Raw genomic sequence first — 15,087 nt, forward strand, 5'->3', positions numbered from 1 at the left:
ACCTGGCCCTGACCCTAAACAAGCGCTGGCAGCCGGGGGGCGCCCCGGGAAGGACACAAGTGCAGGCAGGGAGCCGGGCGCAGACAGGAGCCGGAGCGGGGCAGCGCAGGACACCGAGTGCCCAGGCTGGCAACCAGAAGCGACCCGCGCAGCCGGGACCCCCCGTGCCCTCCTCCAGCTCCGTGCGCCCCCGGCGAGGGGCGCGGAGAGCGGGTGCCATGGAGGGCGCGGAGAGCGGGGCGCTGGGTCCCCAGCCGGAGCCGCCGGTGGGAGACGGGCAGGGCGCGGGGGAGGCGGCCCCGGAGCCCCCCGCCGCCCCCCAGAAGCCCCCTTACTCCTACGTGGCGCTGATCGCCATGGCCATCCGGGAGAGCCCGGAGCAGCGGCTGCCGCTGAGCGGCATCTACCGGTACATCGTGGGGCGCTTCCCCTACTACCGGCTGGGCCAGAAGGGCTGGCAGAACAGCGTCCGCCACAACCTCAGCCTCAACGCCTGCTTCCTCAAGGTGCCCCGGGAGCGGGGCGCCGAGCGCAAGGGCAGCGACTGGACCCTGGACCCGGCCTTCCACGACATGTTCCAGCCGGGCAACTACCGGCGCCGGCGGCGGGTCAAGAGACCCCAGCGGGCCCCCCTGGGGGCGCCCGGCCCGGCCCCCGCCTGCCTCACCTGCCAGGAGCTGCCCTACCACCTGCCCCACCAGAGCCCCCCGGCCGCCTACCTGGTGGGCAGCGCCTGGGCATCCGCGGGGCAAGCCCCGCCGAGCTGCCCCCCGTGCACGGTGCCCCTGAGCGGCTACGGCCCCTACCCGCGGCTGCTGCTGCCCGGAGGGGGGGCGCATCAGCCGCTGAGCCCTGCGACCGGGGGGGCCGGCTGCCCTTACCAGCAGCCCCCGGAGCTGCCCTTCATGCGTTACTGGGGCGAGCAGGAGAGACCCTACGGCGCCTTGCCCGCCGGCATAGACCTTTGATTCCTTGGCCGTCGGACAGGAGAGGGCAGTGGGTCTCCCCTTCCCCCTGCTTCTACTCTGAGCGTTGGGGGGGGGGGGCCCAGGCTGCGTTTGGATTGATAACGGGGACCCCTCCCTTGTTAAGGCAATAACGGAAGGGGTGTCACAGGCAGGCGAGATTTGATGCGCGCTGCCTCTAAAGTTAAATCGTTGAAAGGTTTTGGGGGAGCCTCGCTGGAGGAAGGGGGGTGCAAATTCGGTGGACAGGGGAACAACGCTTTTGAAAAGAGGAGCCACAGCGGAATGGCCTTTGGGAGTGAGCCTGTACTTCCCTTGCTTTGAAAAGGGGAGGAACTGGGACAGTACCCCAGTAAGATTTGTGTTGACATTTATAAACTTCGAAGTTCAAATGAATACAGTGAGGTGTGAGTTTCACCCTGCAGCTCTAACTCTCCAAACTGATTCTTCTCCGAGCAGAGGATCCTAGAGGACATTATTTGTTCTGCAAAACTAGACCCTAATATTTTAGAAATTCCCTGTCTGCAAAGTATTTGAAATAACTAATTTGGGGTCACAACTTTCTTGTTCCAAGGAAACAATGACGCGTTTCAGACATGTTCCCTGTTAGTTATATAGTTATTGTAGAAGGTGTAATGTGTTATTTGAGTCAGAATAGTGTTAACATTTTCAGAGACGTTTATTTGTGAAAGCCGCTTTAAAATATGCAGTTACTGAAGACGCATCAAGGACAATAGATTTGAAAACAGTTGGTTGATTGGTACATCTGTTAGGAATTAAAAACCCGTCTATATTCTTTTGGATTATTGAAGTGATTTAAAGTATGCTGCCTTGTTCATTCTTCCCGGTGGCTCATGAGAAACGTGAATTTTCCACTGCATAACCGTTGTTTCTTTTATTGTGTTAAATTTAGTGGTACTAGTGAAACTGGAAATGCCTGACCTTGGGCTGTTAACTGAAAGCAAGAGAAGTTGATCAACATTTTTAAGTCAAGTCTGAGAAATTGTTTTGGGAACTGAAAGTAATGTGCCATCATTTTAAAAAGTGAAATGTAGTTACTTTCTGGAAAATACTTTTTGCAAATGTCCTTCAAAACTTGATTACTGAACTTTTTTTTTTTTTAAGCACTATGTAAAGGAATACCTTTTTTTTTTAAGATGTTAAATACCAAAGACTTTTGGGATAGATGTGATCCTTATGTTTTTATATTTAAAGATAAACTATTTGGGTTGACGTGAAGTCAGAAGGCATTTTATATACTGTTCCTTGTTAGTATAGTTGTTGTGAACATGTTTATATAATGGCAATGCCGCGGTGCTTTTGTCATTTAAATTTCAGGGGTGGCTTCAGCTCTTTTCCTGCCAAAAAAAGATTCTAAACGCCACTAGTATTTCTAATCGAAATCGCAGGTTGGTTTGTTATAGAAACGAGTGGTTGAGATACTATCAGTGTGCATAGCAGCATTTTCTGGTGTGTTACATTTTGAGACTTGTTTAAATAAATATTTGTTACTTTATAAAACATGGCTTTATTTAAACTAGTTTTTTACTGTGTTGACTTCCCTCCCGCCTTGTTTTAAAATAATGTGTAACCCAAACTAGACCAGAGTTCTAATATTTAATCTTTAAAGTAGTTTTGAATTTGTTCTTCTTCAAAATAACTTCCATAATACAACACACACAAAATTTTAGCAACCTTAGTAGATTTTAGTTATGGGACTATCCTTTGGTGAAGCAAGTGTGTATATAAGAAATATCCATTTGTTGCAGTATTAAGATTTTCAGAGAAATAAGTAATTTTCCACTGTTGCTTTAATGTGAATCCTAATATATTGTTCAACAAACCACCTGCTGATTATAGTTGAACTTCAGGTATTAAATGCAGAAAAAAAGCTACACAGAGAAATAATTCTGGAATTTTACAGTTGATAAGTTCCATGGAAAAGAGGTTTTTCCCTCACTGTAGTTAATCCACCTTTATGAGATGTGGTAGCTAGGTTGGTAGAAGAATCCTTCTATTGACCTAGCTGCATTTACATGTCGGGGGGCTAGGTCGACCTAACTACGGTGCTCAGGATGCAAAATTTTTCACAGCCCTGAGCAGCTTAGGTAGGTCAATCCAATTTTGAAGTATAGACCAGGCTTTAGACTCCCCTAGAGGTTAATGAGAGACAAAGACAGACTACAGAAGAGGCAGCAGAAGGAGTAAAATAAACTGTAGAGACCTGGGATAAATTCAGTGTGTTACTGGAGCCTCTGCCAAGATGGAATTTTTTTCCCCAGTAACTTTTGAGGGTGTGTGTGTGTGTGTGTGTGTGTGTAAGTAACTTAAAAAGGAAATTTTGGTTTTTTCCCCTCTCATAACTCAATCTTTGAATGGGCTTTCCTCAGATTTATATATATTCTCTCGCTGTGTATGAAATACATATGAATTATAAAATATATTCAATAAAAACCCTAGACTGGAAGCAGGGATGGAAAGTCTAGTCCCAGAGGAGATCTTTTCAGAAAGTTATCACCAAGCAAAAAGAAGTTAATAATGGAAGTTCATGTTCTTTAAAATTTGCTGCTATATAGCATATATATGACATATATCAAATATGCATAATATGTATGACTGTGTCTATGAGTGGGAGAGAAATAAACCTTTCAAAAATCTCCATAATAAAAGGAGACAACTGATTGATTGGTTTTGTGCTTTATTACAGATATCAGGACTTGTTGGATAGTGTTAGGGTGACCAGATGTCCTGATTTTATAGGGACAGTCCCGATTTTTGGGTCTTTTTTTTAATATAGGCTCCTATTAGCCCCCGCACCCTGTCCCAATTTTTCACATTTGCTGTCTGGTCACCCTAGATAGACATTCTGATACAAGGAAAGGCAACACACTGTCTGCAAATGAGGGAAAACTCCATGCAGGACTTGCTGTTACTGGTCGGCAGCCACAGGTGAAATGTACAAGACCTATCTCATAGAACTGGAAGGGACCTCGAAAGGTCATCGAGTCCAGCCCCCTGCCTTCACTAGCAGGACCAAGTACTCAGGGCCGGCTCCAGGCACCAGCTTGCCAAGCAGGTGTTTGGGGCGGCCTCTCTGGAGAGGGGCGGCATGTCCAGCAATTCGGCGGACGGTCCCTCACTCCTGCTTGGAGCGAAGGACCTCCCGCCTAATTGCCGCCACAGATCGCGACCGCGGCTTTTTTTTTTTTTCCCGCTTGGGCGGCAAAAACCCTGGAGCCGGCCCTGCGAATACTGATTTTTGCCCCAGATCCCTATGTGGCCCCCTCAAGGATTGAACTCACAACCCTGGGTTTAGCAGGCCAATGCTCAACACATTCGGCTCTCCTGCTGTTCGCATCTATAACATTCCAGCTTCCATCAGAGTGCGTGTTAGCCTTTCAAAACTAGGTAGAAGAACTTTGAAAATAATGATTTCCATTTAAATAGGGTGGTGAATTGTTTTGTTTAGTTTTTCAGTGATTTGGCCGGTTTCTAGAAGTGTGACTGGGCAGCCAGGGTGTGAGCTTGTAAACTGTTGGCAGGGGTATGATTCGTGGGGGAGGGGAGGGCAGGGGAAGGTAGTGGTAATACTCTGCTCTGTTCTTCCTGTAATCCCAAAATGTGAACACAATCCCAGAGAAGAGGAATGCTTCTGCTAAAAGAAACCATAGTGAAATGGTGACTTTTAAAATATTGTGTCATGGCTTCAGAGCCAACACCACCAGTGTGATGAAAGGCGTAAGTTCATACCTTTCATCTACAGCTATTGTTTTGGGCTGTCTGCAGACTCAGAAAGATAAACACACCAGTTTATATTTAGTTCACATTCAGAAAATGTTATTTGCAGCCACACTAGGAAAGTCTTAGATTGCAAACTCTCTGGGGCAGGGACTATTTTTGTTCTGTATTTGTACAGCGCCTAGCACAGTGTGGTCCTGGTCTATAACTGGACCTCCTAGGTGCTACTGCAATACAAATAATGAGAGAACAATTTTTTAATGTTAAACAAAAATTGTGCAGAAACTGATGGGGTCACCACAGACATGCTGGTCTGGAAGGCCACCAAATACCACCAACCCCTAGCAGTTGGATATTTCAGCTGAGGCTGCTAGCTGAGGGTGAAAAAGTGCTTTATTCCTGACAGCAGTTAGATGTTTGGTGCGCATGAAAGCATTAGATAGTAATGCTCTAACCCGGGGGGAGGGGGGCAGGAGGAAGTATTTTTTGTGTCCCCCAAGGGTCCCCTGACTTTTTCTCTGGCTCACTTCCCACCCTATGGAAAGCCTCATTTTATTACCACGTGCTAGCAGATGGGACTCCTTAGATTCCATCAGTGTGCCTCCTGTATCATCAAAGAGTGGGGCAGGGTACAGGGCGTTCATCTCTGGTTGCTAAAATGTTATAATTTTTAAATTTTGGTGCTTGTGAGAGGTGCCGAAGACCAAAAGTCTCCCTCCCATGCACAAAACAAACACTGCCTCAGCTGTGCAAGTGTCTCCATACTGCTCCACTTGTGTGCATTGCCATTGCCCTTCGCTTCTCTCTTAAGACTGCAAAAAAGGGTTCAATTTCCCTGTGGGTTTTAATTCTGCAGCTAGCTGGACTGAGACCATCAACTCCTTGAACACGGGGTACTGAGCAGCCACCCAAGCGGTAACAGCTTTCAGTTGCTACTTGCATGGGTTTTCATTCAAGCCAGTGACGTTGAGGTGACTCCGATTTGTATTTTCAGTCCTGTATGTCATCCATTCACCGTTCTCTATCTACAAGGGGAGAGCGGGTTTTCATTAGTATGGTGATGTAGTCTTATTCCTAGGCTTGGCTGCAGGTTAACTTCATTCTTGGTCCTGGCTCTACCCTGTGGTGGAGAGGGGAAGGGTCTCTATTTTCCTAACTGTAGGAATTGCTGTACCTATGCCCAGTGACCCAATATATGCAGCTTCCTTTGCATTTCGTGAATTTAAAACCAAACACCCTGTAGCTGGAGTCACATAAGGTAGTTTCTGTTGGATAAGGAAAACCATCTAACAGACTTTTTTTAAAGTTGTGATAGGTCTCCGATTCATTACTAAGGAACTGAAAGGGTGTTTGTCTCTATTGAGCTTATACTTTGACCTTTGGTATTCAGCAGTAGAGTATCCTAGAGTGAATCAAACAAAGCATGAAACATGCAAACTCAAGTCACAAGTATTGCTCTGTGTGTAAAAAGTTATCCAGCTCCCTTAATTTAAGAAAACAGGCAGTGTGGAGAGGTCGGCCATTTAATATAGTGCAAGCACGCTCATGGGCTTTAAAGGCAGAAAAAGCCAAGTGATTAGCGCCCACGTTTTTAGAGGCACTGAACAAACCCAGCTCCCAATGAAGTCAATGGGAACTGCAAGTGCTCTGCAACTTTGAAAATCAGGCCATAAACCTTATATCTGAAATCTCATGGCAAATCCTAGGGGTGAGATGGAAATTCTTTAGTCAGGCAATTAGACTGTATAGTATGATCTACAGATTGTAGCAAAGTCTGGAATATTTGCTCCATTGTCTGTCTTCTCTGCTTTGTGTTGATAACCTCATGGGTTTTGTGGTATTGCTCTGCGTGGGCATTGGAACATTGATGATGACAACTGAATACCATGCAGTTACCAATACCTGGGACAAAGTGTCAAGATGTTGTTATGAGAGAGACTAAGCAAAGAAAAAATAATTTGCTGGAATGAACACATGCCCACACATTTTATATATTTGAATGGGATGAAAGGACCTTTGATGCATAATGGAGAGTTTTTAGATGGCACTGCATCTAATTGGGGTGAGGTGACTTGTGGAGCCCTGTAGGGATCATCATTGTGTTATGCTCGAACATCTATGTGAGATTGTAAATGATCTGGAAGATGGAAGTAAATAGCACGTTAATTAAATTCACAGATGGTCTCAAGCTACGAGGTGATGCAGACTCCATGGGGAACAAAGAAGGAAGTACAGGGTGATTCAGAGATGCTGGAAAAATTGGCAGAAACTCCTAGATTTGAAAGGGAGGAGGACATAGCTTTTGTGATTAACCAACCCTCTCTCTTCTCCTCCCTTCCCTGCCCCCCCCAACCCCCCAAAAAGAAAGAAAAATACAGTAGAAACCAACCTCCTCTTTGTTATTATCTCCTAAGGAAAAACCCAGAGAAGAAAGAGGCCTTCCATGACTTTGATAAGGCCAACAGAACGTGACTCTGTCTTACCAGTGAAATAAGTGAACTCTAGAATTGCTGCCCCCTGCTGAGAATGCTCTGCCACCGTCCCCCGGACTTTGATCTATGGATTCGTAGCTCCAGCATCTTAAGCTGATCTCAGCAGTTCCAATGGTACATACAGAGGAGGTGCTGTCTGATAGGCAGAAGCCAGAGTATGCTGGGGTGGGGGAATGGAAGGAAGTCGTCAGAACTAATGCTGAAAGATCCCGGTGGATGGCAAGGTCTACATTCAAAATTATGGCCAGTTTAACAGTGTCGCTGGGGGCGGGGAGGGGGTAATATTTTAATGACATGCCTACATTGGCAAAATCCCTAGTGTGGATGCCCTTATATAGGGGAAAAAGTGCTTTTGCTGGTAGAGCTATTCTCCCCCCCCCCCCTCCCCCCGGGAACTGATATAGGCTACACCAGGAAAAGCATTTGTTTGCCAGTATAAGCTGCATGTACACTAGGAGAGTTTGCCATATAGCTATACCTGTATAGTTATATTGGCCAGCTTTTCTGTTGTAGAGTAGGCTTGTAACTGTGACCAGCACGTTGGATATGAGACCATAAAGTATTAATAGAACTGGCTTTTTAGCCACCTTGAGCTATATACAGAGAAGCATCTAATTAAAAACCAGAGGTGGTAGTCCTCCTCTATGCAGCGTTGCTAAGCTCCTATTTGGAATTTTATTTGCAATTTTGGAACACCTAACTATCGTTACAATCCAGGCATTATGTAGTAGTTTTTGTTGAAGGATCTCAATACTTTTCACAAGCATTAACAATTTAAGCCTCATGCACCACTGTGAGATAGGTCTCCATTTTACAGATGGAAAAACTGAGCCACGGAGATGGCAAGTGACTTGCTAATGGTCACATGAGGAGCCTGGTATAGCTGGGAAGAGAATCCAGGTCTTCCAAGTCTCAGTCCTGTGCTTGAACCCCAAGGTCATAGGCAAGTTAAAGAGGATAATAAGAGAAGCAACAAAGAGAGAGAGTGAGTGGAGGAAGCATTCTAAGAATTAAATATATACAGCTTGGTTAAAAAGGACAAGAGTGGGAAACTGATCACAATCTATAATGGGATGGAATAAAGTAAAACACAGTTTAGACTGGACATCAAGAAATATTTTCTAACAATAGTTAAACTAGACCGGGGTGACCAACCTGTGGCTCTGGAGCCACATGCGGCTCTTCGGAAGTTAATATGCGGCTCCTTGTATAGGCACCGGCTCTGGGGCTGGAGCTACAGGTGCCAACTTTCCAATGTGCCGGGGGGTGCTCACTGCTCAACCCCTGGCTCTGCCACAGGCCCTGGCCCCACTCCACCCCTTCCCGTCCTCTACCTTGAGCCTGCCATGCCCTCACTCCTCCCCCTCCCACCCAGAGCCTCCTGCACACCACGAAACAGCTGATTGGGAGGTGCGGGGAGTGAGAGGGAGGTGCTGATTGGCGGGGCTGCCAGTGGGCAGGAGGCGCTGGGAGCGGGGCGGGGCGGAGCTGATGGGGGGGGGCGGGGCGCTGCTGATGTATTACTGTGGCTCTTTGGCAATGTACATTGGTAAATTCTGGCTCCTTCTCAGGCTCAGGTTGGCCACACCTGAACTAGACAGTAGCTTTTCAAAGGGACCTGTTAGATTTGCATCCCTAGTTGTTGTTTTGTTGTTTGTATTACAGTAGCACCTAGGAGCTCCAGTCTTGGGCAAACGCCCCACTGTGCTAGGTGCTGTACAAACACAGAAAAATGCAACGGACCCTGTCCCAAGATCCTTATAATCCCAGTAAATTACTCACACTTAGGCTCGACAAAGCATGAAACAATCCTGCACTTAAGAAGAGAGAGACTAGCTCTTTCTGACCCTAATACTGTAGTTATGAATATTTTTAAATATCTCTTGTTTCAGCTTCCAGAGATGAATTTAGAATGACTTCAGAGCTTGAGATGCTCCACTACTACAGTGAGGAGCATGGTATAAATGTTTAGCTAGACCTGGCCAAGATTACAAAAGTGACCAGTGAATGTGGCTGCCTGACCTGAGACATGTTATGGGAGGCTGATTCTGAAAACCAAACTCTTTTAAAGGTGTTTTAAGTTGGGCACCCAAAACCAGACCTCCTAACAGCCCTGGTTTTGTGGGACTGTCCCACTTTGACTCCCCAAACCTCCTGTTCCGGTTGAAGCAGCAGCTCCTGTGAGTATGATTTTGCATGCCTCCCAACATTTCAAGTGGCTAAAGGGGGGGCAGGCCAAACCTGAGCAACACTAGTGCAATCCCAGGAGCCAGGTCACGATATCTGGAGCAGGAAGCCAAGCTCAGCCAGCCCTGCAGGATAGGAGCTGCCAGTACAGGGTGAGTGTGTGTGGGTGCGGGGTCACTCTGCAACTTCCCCACCCCAACAAGCCTCCCACTGCCGGGGGGCACCCATTCCCCCAGGGCCTCCTACTTCCAGGGGACAGCACTCAGTCCCCCACCTCAGGCCCTCCCACCCCCAGGGGCAGGACCACTTTAGCCTGGGCACTTTAGCCACTGGAAATGTTGGGAGGTATGCAAAATCATAGTCATTTTTGAAAATCTGGGCCCTGGCTTATTGTTCATTCCCTTGTCCATGTACGATTTTACTGATTGGGCACGCTTCTTTTCATGTGTCTGACACCTTTCAAAGATTTGCCAATCTCTCATCTGTGAGAGATTCTTTCAGGAATTCACCCTTATAGTAAATTCTGGCTTTGAAAGGGAATATACTAATTACAAAAACACAAAACAACTCATCATGCTTTCCAGGGAGCAGTTCTAGCTTTTAAGTTAGGTGTTTGAATTTAAGTATAATAAGTAAACAGCACCTCTTGTCTCTGTAATCATATTCACAACAACGACATTCCAGGCCCTATTGCTTTTCTCCGCAAAGTGTTCTCTGTCTAGGAAAAGGAAGCTGTGATCAGATAATATCTGAATACTGCTTCAATCTTTGTTTTATTTAGTGATTGCAGTGGATGCATCTGCACTAAGCGTGTTTAACATGTATGGCAATATTTGTATCTAATTAAATGTCAGAAAGTCTGTTTATATGATGGTCACTTTAGAAAGCCTAGGAAATACAAAACTAAGGAGGAGAGTAAATCCCAAAACGCAGCAATGGGAAACTGAGTGGACTGTCAAGTCTTAACGTCAGTTTTTTTCTTGTGCCTGAGCGATGCTGCTTTGAAGAGAGAGAATCCTTGGAATGGTGTGCGTGATAAAGCTACCTTTTAAATGTCTGGTGGGGGCAGAGGGATATATAAATGGATCAGATCATTGGTGATGGCAACTATAGGTCATCCGTTCTAACCCAGCCCGGCTCAGGGTTGAGGCAGTACAGGGGAAGCTTGGGCAGCGGCTGCTGCCTGCACTGTAGCTGCTGTGTGGACAAACAGGAGATTTCAGTCATCAGGGCCATGACTCAGGGACCTTTCCCAGGACTATACTCACTGTTGTTCAATTTGGTGTCTTTGTGCATTGGATGAAAGGGAGCAGATGTTAAGAGTGAAATACTGATCCTCGCTGGAGGGAAACCATTACAAAGCTGCGTAAAATGAAACTGGCAAAGGATGAGAATCTCCCAGTAATGAAGGTAGCAGGAAGGAACCAAAATATGGTAAACCCGCACAGGGGGTTAAGTCTTGTTTTGGATATTTAAAGCTTCTGAAAGCCAAGGTAAATCAGCTTACCGGCCAAGAAATACTTTGACAGATAGCACTGGTCTCCTCCTCTCCACTTAACTATCTCATCATTTTAACGATTATTGCAGGGTTTATCCTAGAAACAGCCCTAGAGAAAAGGTGCCCATATTCCAATGGGAAACATCTGATGCTCATCCGTCAAGTCTCAGTAACGGATAAAACAAAAGACGGTCTTGCTGGGTGCGTTTTTGGAGGGCAGGATCTCCTCTTACTCTCCTCCCAATGCACACGCTCTGTCAAGACCAACATGGAGGCAGCTTTCCTGCTAGGAGGAAGATTGGGCATAGAACTTGTTGGCAGCTTTTTGACAAAATGTTTTTTTGTCTTAAAATGCTGATTTGTTGAAACCCAAACTTCACACAAAAACGTATCCGTTTTGATGAACAGGATGAACTTCAAACTGGGTCTATGAATGCCTCATGAATGCCCTAACCACTGGGTTATAGAGTCTGTCTCTTTCTTTAACTCTCACCTGCTGGAACTGTTCCACTTTTTATGAATTAAATATTCATTGGACTAGAGAGAGGGGCCCTGACCTGGGATCTGGAAGCCCTAGATTTAGGTCCCTGCTCTGAATCAAGCAGAGCACCCCTCTTAAACCCTCTTGATGAACCCTTCCTTGGGAAGGTTTCTCAGGTCTAGAATGGGATTTCTGGTCAAAACCAGAGAGAAAAACCCACTCTAGAATAGCCAGTAACCTGGTGGCTAAGGCACATGCATCCCAGGTGTGTCTCTCTTTTTCTGTGTGTGGTGTCTCCCCCTCTTCCCCCCCCCCCGGTAAATTTTGTTGGAAGTTCTTGGTTTCATTCCACATCAGAATAAAACCAAATGTCAAAACCCTGAAATATTTTATAAAACAGAATTCTTTTTTTCTGGCCAGCCTTAGTTGGGTCCAGTGCACTCTGGAACACATCAGTGCTGTTCCCACAGTTGGCCACAGGGAGACACTGGAGAGCAGCATGAGGAGCTCCCTCTCCTTCTAGTTCATAACATCCTTCCCTTTTGAGCACATGGATTTCCCATCAGAGGGGAGGATCTAGCGCTACCTGTTGTGCCATAGGGTGTCCAATGGCTTAGAGTGGAAAGCTAGCCACCCGAGGGGAGATCTAGGCAAGCTTTAGTTAAGTGAGGTGGCGGGCGATGTAATCTGCTGATGTGTGGTTTGCGGGGGCAGGGGGGGGCAGAGGGAGGCAATATATGTTGAGTATATCAGGAATGGTCTTTCAGTCTCCTCTGCTGGGTAGATACAGTGCTTGTGTCTGGATTCGAAGTGTGGGCAGATAAAAGACAAGGAAAAATATATAGAAGGGGGACCCCACTTCTCCACCTCCACGGTGCTCATTGCTTTTACTCTTAATAAGTGCATCTCACTGGCGTGGTCATGGCCTTTACAGCGGCATGGGAACATTCTTTCTGCAGGTGAGCAGTTACCCTGAAAAGGGGAGACTAATGCTGGCATGAAAGCTCCCTAGCTATTCATCCGACACCTGGGTAGTGCTGGTCAGGAAATGGAGGTGTCTTTCCACCGAAAAGTTCATTTTTTTGGTGGGGAAAAAAAAACCCTAAATCAAAATATTTTGATTCCAAAATGCTAACACAGTGCCTCATGGGAGTTGTAGTTCAAGTGCTTCTGTGGGCTTCCTGGTTGGAGCATGGGAGCCCTGGCTGGTGAGGAGAGGTGGTGCATCATGGGAGTCTCCGGCCATGTGCATGATGAGATGTAATCTGGCTGGGAGACAGGTCTATTGAAGAGAATGAGCGTATAAGGCAACTGAACTACAGCTCCCAGAAGGCATGGCGACCTTGTATCCAAATAGAAACATTTTGGGGTTTGGACATTAGTTTTGTTTTTTTGATGAAAAATTAATTTTTTTTGCAGGAAGTCAACACTTTTCACCGGCTATTTCCTTTAGTCAACCCCCCTCCTCCCAATTTTCCATCCAAAAACAGTTTCAACAGAAAAATTTTGACCAGCCCTACATCCAACTGCATATTGGGTTGAATACACAACTGAGATTTCATCTCAGCCTTGATAACCACCTTCGCCTGCCCATGTGTGCAATGCTTTTGGCTTGATATTGAGGGAGAGACTTGGTAGTGGGGCAGGGTAGTTGCAGGTTGAAAGCTAACTGGTAGCTCCTTACAAATACTCCTCCCCCCCCCTTTTTCTCCCTCTTATTGTGGCTGTATTTCATTGAGCTGAAACTCCCTGAATCCCTGGAACCTCACGGGTTTGAATCACATCAGGGTCCGCTCAATGATCCCAAAGTGAATACATTGAGTACCAGGCATGTGTGAGTTCTTTTGGACAGGCCTGGTCATGGAAATCCAGTCTGGCTCAAGGAGAGGGGACTGTAGTGTATGACAGGAAATTCTGGCGGTACTGCAGATTGATCAGTGTGTGTCTGAATTTCAAATTGTGCGTTACATCCCAGTTCCCAATACCTTAAAAATGAATGAATTCATCCCAGCACCCATCAAGACACAGTAATAATGGTGCAAAATTATAGGTGGACCCCACCCAAAACACCCAAATTTAGGACAAGTTCAGATCTGGTCCTTGAGGCTCATTTTCATCTCTGTGCAAAATACACAGAAGTAACAAGCCTGAGGGAACATGGGAAGGAGGATGGGGGTCTATTCTTCCTTCGTTATGTGCTGGTCACTCCCACTGATGATGCTAAAAGCAGCTGGGCATGTGCAAGTTGGTAAGAGAATGGTCACTAGAGTTAAGACAGTTGTCACTTCTTCAGCTCCTGAGTGCTTTACCTCCTGTCGCCACTAGGTGGTGCCTTTGTATTGTGCTATTAGGATAGCTTGTCAATACATTGTTTTTTAGTCACAGAGGGGTGAAGCACCTACAATTGCTCATCCCCTCTGAAAATGAGGCCATAAATACATCCAGTTGTAAGCAAATCTTCTCTAGAGGGTTATTCTGAAAATCCTGGGAGGACGGGGAGGTCCCTCATCCTTTGGGAGAAGAGCTCAGAAACAAATATCTGTTGTTGTCACTGAGCTACAGGTAAATGAGAATCATCTGCTGCTGACCCTGTCTCAGGACCTGGTCCCAAGATCTTTGTGACCGATTAGGCTATGCTGAGTTAGATTAATTTCAATTAAGGGGCTTGGATATGTGTGTGGACCAGCCAACAGAAATGGCATCCACTGTATCACTTATCAGCGCATATGTGACTCAGGCAGAGTGGTCATGACGCTGGGGTTATGGACTCCGTTGTGCAGAGGTTAAAGCCAAGGACTGGATTTTAAGCTACTTTGCACTATCTCCTCTGGTGTTTCTCATGCTGCAATCAGTTTGTCCCACTTCCCAGGTGGTGAGGAAAGAGGCATGTCCCATCAGTGAGCAATTAGATCCTTTTATGCAGAGGTCTTTTATAGGGTTGCCAAGTATTGTCGTTCTCCATGCCTGCCATGGTAATATTGGCTTTGTCAAAGCCTGGGAGATTGGCCTCAAGCTGGTCTAGCTGTTAAGGAGTATTTGGGGCCATCCTCAGTGGGTTTTATATTCCTGTTAAAGCTGTAAGTCTTTTGTTGGTAAATCTCCTCCTCCTCCTGGGTCTGTGTCCATGTGCATTTCTGTTTAAATGCTGATTTCTTCAGGTCTGTATCATTTTAAGAAAATAAAACAATTGTCATTATTATTGTTGGTCCTGCAGATAAACCAGGCTGTGTCTGTTCTCAGCCATAGCCCTCTGTGTGAGCAATATGAAGACTTTTTAAAAACAAACCCAGAACTGGTTAGTTGTATTTCCCCCACTAAGGATTGGAATAGGATGACCTAGACCGCTGTTTTTCACTTAGCTACACTAGGGGGTGCTCTCTGTGCAAGAACAACAAGTGTGGATTTGGGTGGCAGGTCTGACAGCAGTTTAAACTGTGTGAGGAGCGTCAGGTTTGCATTCAGGGCAAGTTTTGTCCCCTAGTTGCCATTTGTGTTTTCACATATGTACCCCAGCTGTAGTGTACTCCCACTGTGTGTGCACCTGAACAATTCTACGCTTGCATGTGCAAGAGACTTTCTACCCACAACACCCAGTAGGGCAAAGGGTTTTGCAGGTGCAAAGCCCAACAATTCTATGCATACAGGTGTTATGATTTTTCAAAGCATGCATGGAGGTATTTGTACTCGTAAAGTGCAGATGCTGGTACATGTGCATGCAATTTTGCA

The 15,087-nt window shown here is 46.2% G+C and overlaps 1 protein-coding gene across 1 annotated transcript; it reads left to right on the forward strand.

Moving 5' to 3' along the window:
* Nucleotides 1–218: 218 nt before the first annotated feature.
* LOC112109741 (forkhead box protein L2-like) lies at nt 219–968 on the forward strand. Its single transcript, XM_024204355.2, has one exon. It carries the CDS (start codon nt 219–221, stop codon nt 966–968), a length of 750 nt encoding a protein of 249 aa, XP_024060123.2.
* Nucleotides 969–15,087: the final 14,119 nt, after the last annotated feature.

This window comes from Terrapene carolina, unplaced genomic scaffold (genome assembly GCF_002925995.2).
Source record: "Terrapene carolina triunguis isolate 2854851 unplaced genomic scaffold, T_m_triunguis-2.0 Scaffold714, whole genome shotgun sequence".
NCBI classification, from domain to species: domain Eukaryota; kingdom Metazoa; phylum Chordata; order Testudines; family Emydidae; genus Terrapene; species Terrapene triunguis.

What these genes read in the sequence shown, in the direction of transcription:
- LOC112109741 (XM_024204355.2), top strand. Translation starts at nt 219, where the DNA reads ATGGAGGGCGCGGAGAGCGGGGCGCTGGGTCCCCAGCCGGAGCCGCCG.